At 35.5% G+C, this 18,101-nt stretch overlaps 1 protein-coding gene across 1 annotated transcript; it reads left to right on the top strand.

The window, feature by feature from the left end:
* Positions 1-9,311: 9,311 nt before the first annotated feature.
* Positions 9,312-11,228, top strand: LOC103944477 (transcription factor MYB4-like). Its single transcript, XM_009354938.3, has 3 exons — positions 9,312-9,522; positions 9,661-9,790; positions 10,426-11,228. The coding sequence occupies exons 1-3, from the start codon at positions 9,390-9,392 to the stop codon at positions 10,922-10,924; spliced, it is 762 nt and encodes a 253-aa protein (XP_009353213.1). The 5' UTR covers positions 9,312-9,389; the 3' UTR covers positions 10,925-11,228.
* The last annotated feature ends 6,873 nt before the right edge of the window (positions 11,229-18,101 follow it).

Below are 18,101 nucleotides of genomic sequence, written 5' to 3'. Positions count from 1 at the left end.
GTCTGTCAATTTCTCTGTTAAATGCTACTGCGGCTTGAGGCGGGGTCCATTTTCTATTAAAAAATTAATAAAATATTATTAAAATAATAAGGTTAATCTCTGTTTACTACCCTCAAGTTTCGTGGTTTTCAACATTTAGTACATGAAGTTTTTTTCATCCCAGAGTCATACCTGAAGTGTTAATTTTGGGACAGTCTCATACATCTGTTAGTTTGACTGTTAAGTCTTCTGTTAACTGATGACGTGGCGCTCATGTAAACAATGATTGGGCGTCACGTGGCATTAAGAGGTCCAAGTGGAAATTAAAATTATTTAATTAAACATTAAAAAAATAAAATCATTTAATAATTTGTTTTTTTTTTTTCGCATGAGGACCCACCCTTTATCTCCCTCAACTTTCTTCCCCGCTTCCATCTTCCCCCAACCTAGATCCCACCTCCCTCTCTCTCATCCCCATCCGCACACTGAAGGTCGTGGGTTGAGGCTAGAATTTGTAATGGCTGCAAGTGTGGATCTGGGAGTTGTGGGTCTGCAAAAGGGGTGCAGCCGTTGTTCGATTTTAAAGTGGCAAGAGAGACGAGATGCTAAAGCTTGCGGGTTGGTAGCTGCAAGTGTTGGGATTGCGACGAAGCTGTGAGTTGCTTGAGGGTTTGTTTATTTGACTTTGCAGAAGGATGGTTCCCGAGGACTGGGTTCTTCAAATTTCTTAACCATGTCGTGACCTTTAGGGGACTATGGAACCTCGAAGGAGGGACAACCATGTTTTGAAGTCATGGCTTCAACATTCTGGGTTCTTTGATTTATTGCTATCGTCGCTGGGTTGCTGCTGAAACGCCGGCGCTACAAGCTCACCGGAGGGATCCCCTCTGAAACTATCAGCCATCCCCAACCCAGATCCCACCCTCCCTCTCTCTCATCCCCATCTACACTAAGCGACACAGATCTACCGAAACCTTAAGACTTCCAGTTCTGATCTTTGACTCTGAGCAAAGAAGAAACTGAGCTCAAAGTCATGGACTGTTAGGAAGCTGGTTGCGAAAAGACCGACGACAGGTTTAAAAACAAAGAGGGGCTTAGAGAGGAATTTAAGGAGTGAAAGAGAAAGGAGAATGGACGAAATGACATCAAAGATTGGGACGGGAGGGGAAGCGGACCGGACGAAGAAACGAGGGAGGGAACAGAAGAGAGAGAAAATATAGGGGGTGGGGTGTAGTGTGTCCGAGTCTATAAAAAGTACAATTGGTTAAACCTCTGGAAAATTAAATACTACTGATCAAATAAATCAAATTGGAAAATTGAAGTGCCAGAGTAAGACTGGTTTTGGTGGTGAAGGAAGGTTGGGGGAGAGAGTGCGGGTTGCAGTGGGAAGAAGGAATGGAGGTTGGGGGAGGTAGAAGACGGGTGGGTTTTTTTATTTTTTTTAAATATTGAAGTGGGCCCATATTAACACGTGACGCTCAGTTATTGTCCACGTTGGCGCCGCCATGTCATCAGTTAACAGAAGTTCTAACAGAAAACTTAACGGATGTATGAAACTGTCCCAAAAGTAAGACTTGAGGTATGACTCTGGGATGATAAAAACTTAATGTACCAAATGTTGAAAACCATGAAACTTCAGGGTAGTAAACAGAGATTAACCCAAAATAATAATTTACCCAAAAAATAAAAACCCCAAACACCATCTTCCCCGACCCCCCTTCCCTACAACCCAAATCCAGAACCACTCACACCCACGTCATCCTCCTCTTCCTCCTATCCAACCCCCAAACCCAAATCCTCAAACCCTAATTGTACCCTCTTCTGCAAGCACTCGCCGTCGGCCACCCTCGACCTCCTCATCCTCATTCTAGTCATCTTCTCCGGGCCCACCCTGTTTTCCTTGCCTTGCTCCTGAAACTCCAGAGCCATGTAACCGCGCTTGGGTTGCGATGAGGTAGACGTAGCTATCAGAGAAGGAGGTGCCGATGAGGTTGATGAGGCTGAAGTGGTGGGAAGGTGGGTGCGAGGAGGTGGAGCATGGGTGCGCGATGGGTTTGGAGAAGACCAGAGGGGGAAGACAGGATCTGGGTTGCAGGGAAATAAGGGGTTGGGGAAGATGGTGTTTGGGGTGCGGAAGGTGGGTGCGAAGAGGTGGAGGATGGGTGCGAGGGTGGGTGCTGAGGAGGAGATGGAGAATAGGTGCGCGGTGGGTTTGGGGAAGACGGGAGGGGGAAGAAAAAGGTGGGTTACAGGAAAGACAAGATCTGGGTTACAGAGAAGGGGGGTCGGGGAAGATGGTGTTTGGGGGTTTTTTTTTTGTTTTTTGGGTAAATTATTATTTTAATAATTTTTTAATATAAAATAGGCCCCGCTTCAAACCATGTCAGCATTTAACAGAGGAATTGACAGACAACTGACGGAAGGTATGACATTGCAACAAATTCAAAATTAAGGTATGACATCGAAACTTTTTAAAGACGAGGTATGAAACTGTTAATGACCCAATAGTTGAGGTAGTTTTATGTAATTTACCCTATAATTTAATTGAGATTAGATTAGAATTCCAAAAAACTTACTTGAATTTTGAACCAAATAGTGGTGGAGTGGAGAATTGAAATAAGTGGAGGTATGATATTGTACTTATGTAATTATAATATGGGATTGGGTCATGGATTAGAAATTTAGTGTTTTGAAATGGGGGGGAAAGAGGGAACCAAATAACGGGGAATTGGAGGAAAAGCAACGGGAAAAAGAGAACAATGGGGAAAGATATGGGGCTCAGGGACTGGGTTTTAAAATTAAAACAATATGGAGTCATCAGTCATGGACAAACGACAGCGTTTTGTCTCTTTATACACAAAAGAATAATGGAGGAACTTTGTGTCGAAAATTTATGAGTTGAAATCCTTGTGTAAACTACTAATATCACTACACTTTCGCTTTAGTGTTAAGTAATTCTTTGATTTTAATTTTTTATTTCATCATGATATTAAAGTTCCTAATTGTATAATGAGACGTGATTCACGACTCTGTATGGATAGATTTGCAAATTAAAAACAAATTTACACAAAGACTCTAAATATATAAAAAGTAAACATAATTGTTAGTGCTCTATATATGTCTCAAAAAGTGAACTGAAAGGATGTTCAAACTCTCAAAGCTAGAGAGGAAGGATGTTCAAACTCTCGAAGCTAATTTACAGAATTTGAAAATAAAAATCTCACTAGATTATTATTCAAGAATATCTTACATACATTTGGAGAATTCTGGTTCGACACTTAGCTTTTGTGTGCATGTTGGCGTTACTTTCTTTTTAGAAAAATGATAATACTAGAGATTGTGCCGAGTATGCTACCAATCAATCTTCACCCCTTATTCTAGTCTGTGCTTCCAGAGCACTAAGATTGTTCTTAATTTAATTTACTTACCAAATTATGCATGTAAGCGCTATGGCAATACCTTGTCTGTTAAAAATATCTTTTATGTGCATGGAATTTATATTCTTTTCTTTTTACAATAAGGAAAGCCAAAAGTGGGATTAGGGATTTGATTCTTGAACCTTGAGGTAAGCAAAAATTCAAATGTTTTCAACTAAAAAGCTACAGGCCTTTGCAACCTCAAATGAGCTCAGTATATAACAAATAAAACATCGCATCTTTGGATTAAAATTATTATTGAAATTGTATTGATGCTTATAAAATTAATTTATAATCCACTATGTTGGAGTGTAATTGATTTTGAAGTCTACCGGAAAAAAAAAAAAAGAAATTTATAAAATCCACCGCATCATATCTGAGAGAAAATAATCTTGACGAAAAGTTGAGGCGATGTTTCTTTGCATTTTTCAGGTCTCAATCGACTTTCCTGAAGTGAATTGACCACTCAGTTTGCCTCTCAAAATCCATGCCTTTATTCAATAATAGGGTGGGAAATCATTCTCAGTTTCTCAACAGGAGTCCTTAATTAAAGTGCACTACTATATAAAATCAATCAGGGAGTAAAATACCTCTTCTATTTCCTATTTTTTAAGACGTGATGGAGTGAGGACCGTACATATGTTACCTCCCAATTTGCCTTATTAGGACACCCCAAATGGGCAGATGGTGTGTGTTGCTTCCATCTCATTTCATTTGGTGGTCTTGAAAGAGAAAGACTCTTCATTGACCATGAAAGCATCCAAAGATTCCAAACCACATAACAACAAATCCCTTTTCACACGTGGTGTGAAACCTCTTACTAACTATGTTGCTTCGATCGGCAGTTAAATTACTACGTGTTATTTAAAAAATAAGGCATTCATATATTGTATGATATGTAGCAATTACTTAATGAATTAATTATTATTTGAAAATTTGATAGAATAAATTACAACTTATATTGAATGGTTTCACTTGTAATCGTACCAATTGTGATAAAATTTAACATCTGTGAGACTGTGTAGGTGATTAAGTTGGAATAATTTTGTGTGATTAGTAGTATGCCACTGAATTGACTCTTAAGTCTTCACATAGTATCAAAGCCCTGATGTCGTCATACGCGATACAATCCCATCTCGAAAACAGGACATAACAATATACCAAGGTTTTAGTCATAGAACATTAGTAGATAGGGACAATATCCAAAGTCTCTCATTGAATTATTCCACTCCTAATTGCATTGAGGTTTTTTGTGATAAAACTAACAAATGCCAAACTAACTGTGCATCTGGTTAAATTGGGACAACATCAGTGTGATTAGCAGTGATCTACCAACTCGACTCTGAGTTCTTGACATTAATCATCCTAGTTCTTATACATAGATATTACAAGAGATAGACTATCAATCATGTAAACATATATATAAAAGAGTAATGTTGATAGAAATAGTAGTTTATTTTAGATCACAAAATTTAAGCTACCTATTAATAAAATCCTGTTTATCAACCAAATTTTTTTGAAATTACTATTCTAACATTCTCATCAAATCTAAACAAAATTAAAAGACATGGCAATTTAGTAATTCCATAACGAACAATACTTGGCTATTAAAAGATGAGTAGAAATTCCTACTCAAAACTCTTAGTGTTTTAATCACAGAGCTTTGTGATTATGAACAAAACTGTTCATACTATGAATCACACTGTAAAGATCATCTCTGCAAAAAATAAATTAAAACTAAGGTTGTTTAATCAATTTATTGTAGCAAATACTTAGACGGTTCGTAAAGTTTTTACTAATTATGTTCATTTGTTTTTAAACAGTTTGATGACTCAATGACCTTAGTTTTAATTGATTTTTAGCAAAGACATTCTTTATAGGGTGATTTATAATATGAACGGTTCTGATTATAAACATGAAGTTCTATAAATTGACAACGAACAATTTTGAGAAATTTTACGTAAGAGTTCCAACTCATCTTTGAGTAACCAAGTATTATTCTTCCATAGCACTCAAATTTTCAATTTTTTACACGAACCTCATAGTCAGAGTAAACACAACATATCCTACTTAAAACATAAAAATGGAAGAGTTTTTTTTTTTTTTTTTTTTTTTTTTTTTTTTTTAAGCCCACGTCTCCCACTTCAAAACCGCCCCCTAACCCCCTTCAAAGTTCCATGCCCAATTTTTTTTTTTTTTTTTTTTTAAGAAGTGATATAAATATTTTTATAACAAATAGTAGACAAATTTAATTACACATGTATGACATGTGCGCATATGATTAGTAGTTTTTATAATAGGATTTGATCCAAATCAACATTTTGATACTAACTTTGCCATCAATCTATACTTGAAATACAAATTAATTATTGACCCAAGCCAAACTTCTTATAATTTTTTTGAGGTAATCCAGACAATTAATCACTATTTAAGGTTTGTAGACATATTAAACATTTTCATCAATTTCGTTGACAAACATGCTAGCAAAAGTTTTAGGGTAAATTTCAATATTTCATAATCTCAAAACAAATTTCTCCTTGTTCTGGCCTTTTTTTTCTTTAAGGGAGAGAGAGGGTGTGACAAAGAAAGAGTTGAGGAATTTCTGGATGTGTATTTCTCATTTCATCGACCTTTATTTATAGTAAACTAAAAAAGATTACTTGCCTTGTTGGTAATACAATCATAAAGGGATAACATCTTCTAATATCCAAAATACAATCCACTAATGATTTACACGACTACACAGTGTTAGATTTTATGTCATAATACACACTATTTTATTATAGGGCCTTTAAAGAAAGGGATTCCCATTTTTTTTTAAATAAGGATTAGTTGTGGGCCCACTCCACATCGAATTTCAACGATCCGAACCGTCTATTTTTTAAGTTGGTCCTCATAGATCATTCTTGCAAAATATTAGCCCAATTGGAAATATTTGAGACAACTAGTTGAGTTCAAAGAAATTAATGAACACTTTGTTCTATATGAAACAATGAAATTTCATTTGTGATAATTAAATAGGCAAATGGTTCGGATTAAAATGAATATTTGCCAGGATGATTAATGAATCGAGACTTACAAAATAGACGGTTCAGATCGTTGAAATTCGAAGTGGGCCCTACAACAAGTCTCCATTTTTACCCAAAAATGGGGATCCCTTTGGATAAAGGGCTTCTCTATAAGGAGATATTTCCAATAAAACAAGATACAAGACTAATTAAAGCAAAAATGTAGCAATTGTTATTGAACAACAAATCTAATTCACAAGGTAAAAAAAACCAGATTTTGTTTCCTTCAAATTAAAGTGTAACTTAAAAATAACTACGAGCTGGTGGACCAATGATAAAGGAAGGATTGTGAGACTTCCTTTAAATTAAAAACTGGAGGTCTCAAGTTCGAAACCCGCTGCTAATGTGGAAGCCAGGCTTATGGCCAGGGAGAGGTTGAAATGCTTTTATGAGTCTTCTCGGCCCCCGGGAGAGGTGGATAACCGTGGCTTGCCACTAGTTGTCGTCATTAAAAAATTATAAAATAAAAATGCTAATCTTACTATTTATTTGTACCATCCCTCTAATTAGATGAGACCCATATGTGTTGATGGCCCTACCTTTATTAGAATGATGGTACAAATAGATGATAAGTGTAACATTACTTATAATAAAAACTCTAACATTCTCAATTCCATAATACTCTCCTATTTTCCCATGCTTCAACAAAATATTAAATGGTCTTATTATGAGAATATAAGTTTTTTGATGCAGGGTGGGAAATAAAAGAAATATATAAGTATAAAAAGGAAATGACAGGTAGGTCTATTATCTCTTTACACCAGGAGATAGTGAACCTTGTTTTATCTATCCTATCATATTCCTTATATTTTCAATTATATTCTTCATCACGCTCCAACTGCATCGGTTGGTTTTAGGGTTATTTTATTTTATATTCATTCGTATTAAGATTTTCAGATCTTTCTTCGTATTAAAAAATAGTTGATCTTCCCTATTACTTCTCTTTTATACCTATCTATTTATTTTAGAGAAAATTAGAATTCTCTGCAATTTTTTAATATCTTTTAAACTAAACATTTGTGTCTTTTCAAAATTTGATTAAAGTGTTTTGACCAATAAACACCTGCATTTTCAGTTAATTTAAATTACATATCATTATGTATTTTTTGAAAATAAAATGTTAATTATTAATTTCTGAATTTATCCCAAAGTTATTGGATGTGTTTTTTTTTCCTTATTTAGTGGGATATTAGTTATTAACTCTATTATCTCTTTTTCCAATTATATTCTTTCGATCAAAATAAATTGATTTGTCCTACAAACATTAAATATTCTCTTTTTTCCAAATGGTTTGTTTTTATGGATTTTTTTTTTCCAAATCTTTGGTGATCCACATTAATTTTTTCATATTTTTTTGTCAGACTATTTTTCTTCGCATTTTTTTTTTACTTATAGTTGTTGACAAACTATTATCAGGTACAACATATTATGTGTATATTATCACTGAGTACGTTTGACTTTGTAAAAAACGTTGATTGGTACGTTTATTTGCGATTTTGTTACGTTTGATTTGATATATATTGTTGATATTGGTACATTATTTTCAATTTTGGTACGTCCGATTTTGTACACATTATTTATTGGTACGTTTATACGGTTGTCAGTCCTATTTTTGGTACGTTTGATTTCGTTGGATGTAAAAGTATTTTAAATCGTTTTGAAAAAAAAATTAAACATTATATATATATATTAAATCGTAGATAATCATTGCTAAATTGTAGGAAGTATTGTGAAAAAATATTGTATTTAACTACTCTTTTTTTATTTTTTACAATTATCTCCAAAGAGGGAGAGAGTAATCAAAATGCTAGATTATAGGGAATTTTGGCGTGAGGTTTTAAGAACTAAGGGGCAATGGCAAGTTATGTAATTTTGGTACAAAAAAAAATATTAATTCAGGCACCAAAATTATGAGAATAAAAGTTTAATCAAATCTCTAAAAAGCATAGATGTTTAATTTAAAAAATTCAAAATTTAGGCACCTATTTCAAAACATCCCTTTATTTTATTTCCTACCTGCATAATTTTTACTATTACAAAATATGATCGATAACATGAGCTCAACATTATATACTCCAAACACCACATCCTCGTATAATAGGATGATGATCCATGGCCAGACAAACTTCTTCGACCCGTGACATTGTTATCATAGTTTGTCTCTAAGTAAGTAAATATCTTGTTTTTCCTTTGTCCAAACGCGCAATATTTTATTTTGCTATTCCTTTATCGGCGCCATCCGTGGCCACATAGTTTTGTGCGCAGCAAAAGTCAGGGGTTGACTTCAGAAAAAGAATATCTCCACTCTAAATTATTCTTTCATATTTATATTTTATTTAAATAGTTATGATTAAATTACTTTAATAAATATATTAATTTTTTAAATTAAAAAAATTTGAAGGAAGAGAATCTACTTTATCTACTTCATATACATTGTACGGATCAGGCCAATGAACCCATGCAAAAGAAGGCGTTCGTGGTGCAACACATGGTGTGGTGCAAGTAGGAAGCATCATGGATCAGGCTGCCCTGTTTCCTTGAAGCTGGCTATTTTGCACTCGTGTTCAATAGTTTACTTGATGTAATTCCTCCTGACAACATAAAGTCAAAGTCACGCTTTATACATAAAAATGAAAAGAAATATGTAGCTCCGAGAATCTTCGTCTTGGGGCCCACTAGTAGAAGAAAATTGCCACATGCTCCTATTTTAAGTCCTAGTGTCAGGAATGTGGGACCCAAACAAATGTGGGGCAAGGTCGTGTCAATGCTGTATTGTGTGGCACACGTTTTTGGGAATGATATAAATAAGTAGGAGTTTCAACTTCCGGTTAGACCTAAAAAACAAGCACTGGATCTCTCACTCAAACTTCAGAAAAGGCAACAGAGAAACCATAGAGAAAGAGTAGAGAGAATTTGATCAGGAAAAATGGTTAGAACTCCTTGCCGTGATGAAAATGGAATGAAGAAAGGTACGTGGACACCTGAGGAAGACAGGAAGCTAATTGCTTATGTCACTAGGTATGGCTGCTGGAATTGGCGCCAACTTCCCAAATTTGCAGGTGAGACACTAAGTGATTGATTAAGTGGATGAACTTGTACTTAGAGATAATGATTCAATTGCGTTTTAGTTGTTGAAGTGTTTAGCTAAAGCGTTAATTAGTTCTTAGCACTAATTAATCTTGTTTTACTTGAATTAGGTCTGTCAAGGTGTGGGAAGAGTTGCAGACTGCGGTGGATGAATTATTTGAGGCCAAACATCAAGAGAGGAAACTACAGCAAAGAAGAAGAGGAAACTATCGTCAAATTACACGAAAAATTGGGGAATAGGTATGAACCCTTATTAATTTATGTACCCTATGAAGACCTAATTCTTTGATAACTTGGATCACATAAAATCATATGTTTTTAAGCCGCTGGGGTTAGCCTAGTAGTGAGGGTGGGCGTAGAGTGAGAGGTAGGAGTTTTCTATGTTCAGGGTCCGAAACCCTTTAATGTAACAAAAAAAAAAAAGCCTTTTGTAATCCAGAATTCAGTAATTGTAGGATTGAAATTTAGTAGATCATTGCTTGTGTATTGGATTCAAACACCCTCCACATCCCCCACCCTCTTCCCACCCCCCCCTCCCCCCCCCCCCCCCCCCCCCCAACCCCACTCCTCCTCCTCCTCCTAATTTAGCCTAGATCATTGCTTGTCATAAACAAGTTGAAAACAAAATCTAGTAATTTAGCTTACCGTAAAAATATCCCGGATTCAATTTGTGTAATTGATCTAATAATTTAGCTTAGATCATTCCTCTTCAACTTGTGTCCCGGATTCAATTCCCCGTCCTCTTAATTCAGCTTAGATCATTGCTTGTCATAAACAAAGTCTAGAATTCAGTAATTATTTAAGTGCAAAATCTCATGATATATATATATATATATATATATGTATATATGAATCTTGTTTTCCTTGATTTGCAGATGGTCTGCTATAGCAGCTCAGCTACCAGGAAGAACGGACAACGAGATCAAAAATCACTGGCATACAAACCTCAAGAAACGCACGAATAAAAAACAGTGCAACTCATCATTTTCATCATCAGCCACAAATACTGAAGAAACTCCCAGTTCCTCAAACCTAGAAGCAGCAGTGGATCAACCAATTAAGAAAGCTATTTTTCCAAATGCAGAAAGTACCACTGCCCTCCAAGTAACCCAAAAAAGTGATGATCGTGTTGATAATAGCTCCCAACTTTCGTCGTCTCCACAACCGTCATCGAGTGAAGTCTCGTCCATGAGTGCAGATGATAATTGGGTTAATTTTGTGGAAGACTTTAATCTTAGTTCCATGGACGCATATGCAGACAATCAGTTCATCGATGATTTCTGGACCGAGCCATTTTTGGCTGATAATTCCTACATTCCAAGTGGGTTTTACACGCCCTTGATGGATTCCGAGTTTTTGTATCCACTATTTTGATGGAGATTTCTTGTAATGTGAGATTGTCTTTTGTAATAAAAACCCAATATTGAATAATAGGTGGTTAAGTTGGGACAATATCAGTGGCTAAGAGTGGGTCAGTGACCCTTCTATTTCTCTGAATATCTGACAGTCTTATCTAATCAAAATATCAATTTTATGCTTGGAGATACAATGTAATTCCAGCATTTTGTGTTTTTTTTTTGTTAATTGTGTTTTAACTTTGTGAAAAGAGATTATAAAAGTTCATAATGTAAACCCAGCAACATCCCTTTGATAAAGGATACTGTGTGTGTTCCCTATATATACATCTGAACAAGAACTCTCTATCAAAAATTAAAACATGATGAAATTACAATTCTTTCTCCTATTTATCCAATTAGTACTAAACATGCTGGCGACTACCTTATTAACTTGATGAATGGTACATTAACTGAATATAACCAAGCTTGATAACCAAAAATAAACCATTATTCACGTGGACAAATGTAAACGTATTTGTACTTGGTATTTCTATAGACTACAAATCTGCGATAAAAGACATGACACGAGTATGGAAAAGAATTGTGTTGTGCGGCTTTGTGCCCAACTTAACACAATGTACAAGGGACTTAATCGGTAATGCTCACCTTAGGTCCTCATTTGAGGACATATGAAGTCCTCTTTCATTTAAACTCTTAGATTAATTTGACAATAGATTAATCAATAACTTTATATTATTCCTGTTACACCCTAACAAAATAATCATCTCAATAAAAATAAATAAAAGGGCTCACGCGTGAACCCTTCCATCTTCTTCCCTTACTCGTCTCTCTCCTTCATCCCCTCTCTCTCCCTCCCCCTCCCCCTGAGCATTTTTGCTGTGAGCAGCAGTACAAATGGAATCTATGTTTACAATGGAAGTCTCTTTTGAAATGATTGATTGCAGATTTTAGATTTTATGGAAGAAGATTTGAAACAGAACTTGTAGCCTAGAATGACACAGGGAAAGTACATGACCTTCTATTCGTTTCTAAAGAGAAGGATCTGGATGGTGAAGAATTTGAAAAAATGATGGAAGAACGATAGGGTGATTCTAGCTATGTAACCTATGCTGCAGATAATAATTATTAGAACAAAAGGCCAATTGATGGAATGTTTTGCCTACTGTTAAAGATCCAATTATGAAATGCATGGTATGGCATTGAATGTGATGTTACATATTTTTTTCTTGGTAAAAAAATTCAGACGGACAAGGGAGGGCGAGGAAGAGAGAAGGGATGGAGGGGAGAGAGACCGGTAGGAAAAAGAGATGAAAGAGTTTCACTTGTAAATCATTTTTTCTTTTATCTATTTAATTCAAATTATTATTTTGTTAGAGTGTAACAAAAATAATATAAAGTTACTAATTAATTCATATCAAATTAATGTAAAGATTTAAATAAAAGAAGAACTTCCAAGTCTATGCTCCCGATGTTATTTGAAAACCCATAATTTGCCAATTCTTGTAGGTTTAGTCATAGGTTTTAGTGATAGGTTCCAAGCTTTGTGGCCCCAACATAAATAAAAAATTAGAAATTTTGTCTCTACATCCTTGTCAGTTGTTCGTTTTTATTTCTACGACCCTACATATCTCCATAGGCAGAGTTATTATCTTAGAAATTATCATTTTGACTATTACGTTAACTTATGTGCCGCCGCCATAATTGACTATTCAACATGATTAATTACACAATATATTGTATCTGTTTTATATATATGCATGTGATTCACACAACACGATCTTAATTATTAGTTAAGCTTATTCATCAGAAAAAAGTAATGGTTTCTTCAAAAATTCTTCTAGAGATATGTACTTCTTTTTTCAAAGCGAATTTTAGTGAAAACATTTTGAGTGTTGTGAGCAAGTCCGAGATAGATTAATTAAGACTTAGGGTTTCAACAAACAAGGTTTTTCATGCACTCTAAAACACGATCAACAAATAGACCTAAGTACTATTATAAATCCTGTGTTATCTATGTGTGTTTTGGTTTGTGGATTGTGGTTTGTTCTGGTGTTTTCTTTAAGTAGGTTGGTTTTATTGTTTGCGTATATAGCAGTCTTTGACAAGACCAATACTGACATCTATACAAGATTAATAGAGTGTGAAACCGAAATATTCAAATTGTGTGAAACCGCCTACTAAACTTTTGTTTCTTCTATCGGGAGACTTGTCTGTATATTTAATGGAGGAAGAGTTCTTTTTCTTAATCTATTGCTTCTTAGTCAACCATTGATGACATCGCAACTTTACGTCATTTTCTGTGGAGAGATATAGTATCGTTTTCACTGAATCATCATTTTCATCACTACATGTGATGTCAGCTTCATCAAATTAATATTTAATCACTATTACGTTCTATAATTAATCGATTAATTAAGTGTGCATCCTCTATCCAAATTTGCGTGTGACTTGATAAGATAAATATGTGTCCACATGCGGTTATCTAAGTTAAAATATTAATTTGGTCGAGATCAAAACGATATGCGTGATCTCCTCTAGTTGATTGTTTCTTTGTTGCGGGTACGATATCATGGTTGCGTGATGTGGCCTTGCCAAATTACTATAGATTGCCGTCTGCCAATGCCATGGCCTCCTTTAAATATATGCAAAAACATAAAATAGAATTGCTATACATAAAAAGAATAAGTTGGGTAATGCTACGGAAACTAAATTTGTAGACAAAATTTGCAAACTAAATTATGTGTCACCAATAGAAATGAGCACGTTTATCAACACTGAAGTGATAATTCAACCAATAACTTCCATATCATTTAGTTTGCAAAATTTAATCTACGAATTTAGTATTCCTAATATTACCTATATAATATTTGTGGTCAAAGATAAAAAATGATAGGGTTACTACAGTTTACATTTTGAGGTTTGATGTGATTTTCAAAACGGGTCATAAGATTGTAAAATGCTTTACGTTATAAGGTATTAAATTGTGTTAATTTATGCCTTTTGTTAGATGGATTTTTATCACAAATGGTCATTGAAATTGAAAATCAATCAATGTAGTCTCTGAAAATAGGTGTCGCAAATCAATGTGATCATTCTGTCACAATTATATTAAAAATTCTGTTAAGTGCTGATGTGACACATAAATGGGTCCCGTAAGTTTTTTTATTTTATCTCACAAATAGTCCTTGAAATTGACCCACAACATCAAAATGGTCCCTGAAATTGAAAATCGATCAATGTAGTCCAGCAAGTAAGTGTCTCACATTAATGTAGTCATTCCGTCACAATTCTGTCAAAAATTCTGTTATGTGCACACATAAATGAGTCACACAAGTCTAATTAAATTTAAAAAATTACAAATAGGTTTAATAATTGGGAATTGTTATTAGCACTCTAAAAATCTCATTCTACACTCCTCACAAGTGTATTTTTCTTTCTAAATATAGAAAGTTTGGACTGTAAAATGAGATTTTTGGAGTGCTAATAACGATTCCCTAATAATTTAATAGTTAATAAAAAGATGTCAACGCAAAAACCCAGTCTTGCAATCACCTCTGATCCCATTCCACATTCATCTACCTCCTTCTCTGTCCATTCTCTAAAAAAAAAAAAACAAAATCTTCTCAGTACACCCATCTTTACTTCGACACCCTTCATCGAATTAAACTTGGATCGAGATCACCTTTGGTGACAACTTGGCCAATTGGCAACAACTTCTGAGACATCACCGTTAACATTTATGCGATGAACATCTTCACAACCTTAATCCTGAAGAGAATTTTTGGGCGCTTTGCTGATGGCTTGGTGACTCAAAGAACAACGATGTTTGTCTTGAGATAATGAGGTTATAACCTAGGTACGTCTATTGTTGATTGAAAACTATTTCCAAACCCCCTCTTAGGCCTTGGTCTTACCTTGTGCCTTTGAGAATTTATGGAAGTGATCTCTTTTCAGAGTAGGCCCTACTATAAGAAAAAAAAATTTAGTGTGCAAAAATGTATTTAGACAACTTTTTTAATTAATTATTAAATCCACATCAGCACATAACAATTTTTTTTTACAGAATTGTGGCGGAAGAATCATATTGATTTGCAACACCTATTTTCAAGGATACATTCATCAATTTTTAATTTTAGGGACCATCTTGATGGTGTGGGTCAATTTCAGAGACTATTTGTGATAAAAACCTATAAATCTTGTCACGCCCCGATCCCGATGTCTAAGGGACATCGGGATGGTCATGTACTGGCCGACACCTAAGGGTGACGAAAGCCATTTAATTAATGTAAATGCTGAGAACACGAAAAACATGCATATAAATTTCGTTTGAAAACTAATATAATAAATAATATTCAATTGCCAACAATGAAAGAATACAAGATGCATGACATGTTCAGAGCATAATCTAGAAAGAATACAAGCGGAAGGTGCTATTACAATGATGTTAAAGTAGAAGAGATGGCACGAAGTCACTGGTAGGGGAATGCCTTGTAGGTCGGATCGTAAGCCTTATCCCTATGTCCTGAGGAGGCGCAAAACAAACATTAGTGGACCAAGTTGATATATATATATATATATATAATACATCAATAGCGTGAAACAATTATCAACATACTAACTGCCAAAGTTTTATGAAAACATCAATAGCGTAATATGTAATAGGTTTCCGAAACCCTAGCATGCCATAAAATCTTTCATAAATCATATCTCGTATATAGTGTGATAAATAGTGGTATCCAATAATAATATCTCCCGCCCCAATGCCAGCTTCTATGTCTCTGCGCCCGTAGCCAGAGATTATTTCTCCCAGCCCAATGTCAGCTCCATGTCTTTCGACCCGAAGCTAGAGATTATTTCTCCCAGCCCGCAGCCAACAACCATAATCGTCGCCTATGACGGTATAATGACCACTAGATAAGCACAAAACATTGAACATAGACTTTCCAAACCTAGGTATATATATCTCAAAAACATCTTCATAATATAAAGCCATCCATCATCTATACTATAAAGAAGTGTGCAAAAGCATGTTCATAAGTAGTATAAAGTCATCCATCATTTATACTACAAAGAACATAAGTTCAATAAAATATGGTAATTCAAAATATTCTCAGTAAGCATAATATTTCATAAAACGTAATCATTAAATCATGCTTTTTATGTATGCATTTCTACTATTAAAACATGCATTTTAGAAAGGGTCACTCACAGATACTCCGTCGTCATCGAGCCGTATGAAATAGGAATGACGGAATCGCAACTAATAATTGCACCTAAGCACATAAAGGGTACAATTAATAAAACTATATTAAAATGATTGAATTTTGAGAAATGAACATTGGAAATAGGTTCAGGACGTCGAAATTAGCCTAGAAAGGGTCCCAAACAAAACCCGAAAAAGTCAGCATAAAATCAACTTTGACCGGTCAAAGTCAAAGTCAACAGTCAACGGTCAATGTTGATCAGGTCAACGGTCAAAGTCAAGGGGTCTGGGCTTGGGTTGGATCCGGGTTGGGCCTGAGCTTTGGGCTTGGGTCCAAAAGGTTTTGGGCTTAAGGCCCAGCCCAAAGGGAAAGGGTTTAGGGTTTTAAGATAAATAAAAATTAAAAGGTTATTGGGTTTGGGCTTAAAGGGGTTAAAGGTTGGAGGCCCTGGGGTTTGGGCTCGAATGCAAAGGCCCGAAGGCTTACTCCTACACGGGTCCGAAAGGGTTAAAAGGGTTTTTAAATAGGCTGGGCTTGAAGGCCTGGCCCAAAATTAAAAGGGTTTTCGGTTTTTAGAAAATAAAATAAATAAATACAATAAAAACAATTGGGTTGGGCTTAGGGTTACACGGGCCAAAGCCCATTGGTGTTAGGCTAAGGGTTTAGGCCCAAAGGCCCTTGGTCTTTATTCCTCGCCGGGGAAGGAGGTCGGAGCCTCTCGTGCTCCAGTTGATGGCAAAACTCCCCTTCACCATACGATCTAACTAGGAGATCGAAGGTAAAGACAAAAGGGAGAGATCCTTACCTTTGGTTTGTTGTGAAAATGGTGGAAGTGGCTGGAAAATCGAGCTCGACTCCATGGCTTGTTGGGGGCTCCCTGTGTTCCACAGAGAGAGAGAGAGAGAGAGAGAGAGTAGTATGGTGGCGAGTGTGGTGGCGTGGGTTCGAAGGTGTGCGTGGGTATGGGTGTCATCAGGAAGGGGATAGGGGGAGAGTGAGTGAAAGAGATATGTGAGAGATAGATAGTGAGCTGAGAGAGAGTGCTCAGGGAGAAGAGAAAAAAGAAAGAGGGAGTTGAGTGCTTGCCACGTGGCATGAACCGTGTACTCTAAAATCCGAGTGGTTGGGTTCACTGCGCGGTAGACAATGTGATTCCCAGCAATCACATTGTTCAGTGATTTCAACGAAAAAAAAATTTTAGTCATTTTTGCGGCTATCAATGGATGATGGAAAAACCAGCTAGCTCAGATGCTAATGTGATAGGAGAAGAACTAAAGGGAATTTTGAAAGAGGGGATCCCAAAGGGAATTTTGAAAGAGGGGATCCGGATAGAGGACTAAAATGCAAAAATTCATAAACATTTTAGGGAAAATGTAAAATTACATAAAAATTTTGGGGAGGGATTTTACAAATCTTATGGGATACATTTATGTGTCACATCAGCACATAACTGAATTTTTAACAGAATTGTGACGGAAGACTACATTGATTTGCGACACCTATTTGCAAGGACTACATTGATTGATTTTCAATTGCAGGGACCATCTTGATGGTGATGGTCAATTTCTGGGACATTTGTGATAGAAAGTCATTAAAAAAAATTACAAATAGGTTTAATAATTTAATAGCTAATAAAAAGTTGTTAACCCAAAAAAACTCAGTCTTGTAATCACCTCCAATCCTAGTCCACATTTCTCTACCTCCTTCGATGTCTATTCTCTAAAAAAAAAAAAAATATCTTAATACACTCATCTTTACACACTTCATCAAATTGAACCTGGATCGACTTCACCTTTGGTGACGACTTAGTTGATTGGCAATGACTTATGGGATATAACCATTAACATTTAGACGATCAACATTCTCACAACCTTAATCATGGAGAGCTTGTTCGGCACTTCCCTGGTGGTCTGGTGACTCAAAGAACGGCGATGTCTGCCTTATGATAATGAGGTTATAATCGAGGTGCATCTATTGTTGTTTGAAAAC

This window comes from the organism of the source record quoted next, unplaced genomic scaffold, assembly GCF_019419815.1.
Source record: "Pyrus x bretschneideri cultivar Hongxiangsu unplaced genomic scaffold, Pyrus_bretschneideri_v1 Contig12, whole genome shotgun sequence".
Taxonomy (NCBI): Eukaryota; Viridiplantae; Streptophyta; class Magnoliopsida; order Rosales; family Rosaceae; genus Pyrus; species Pyrus x bretschneideri.
Note: the sequence above shows the minus strand (reverse complement) of the source record. Positions and strands in the feature narration are given on the sequence as shown.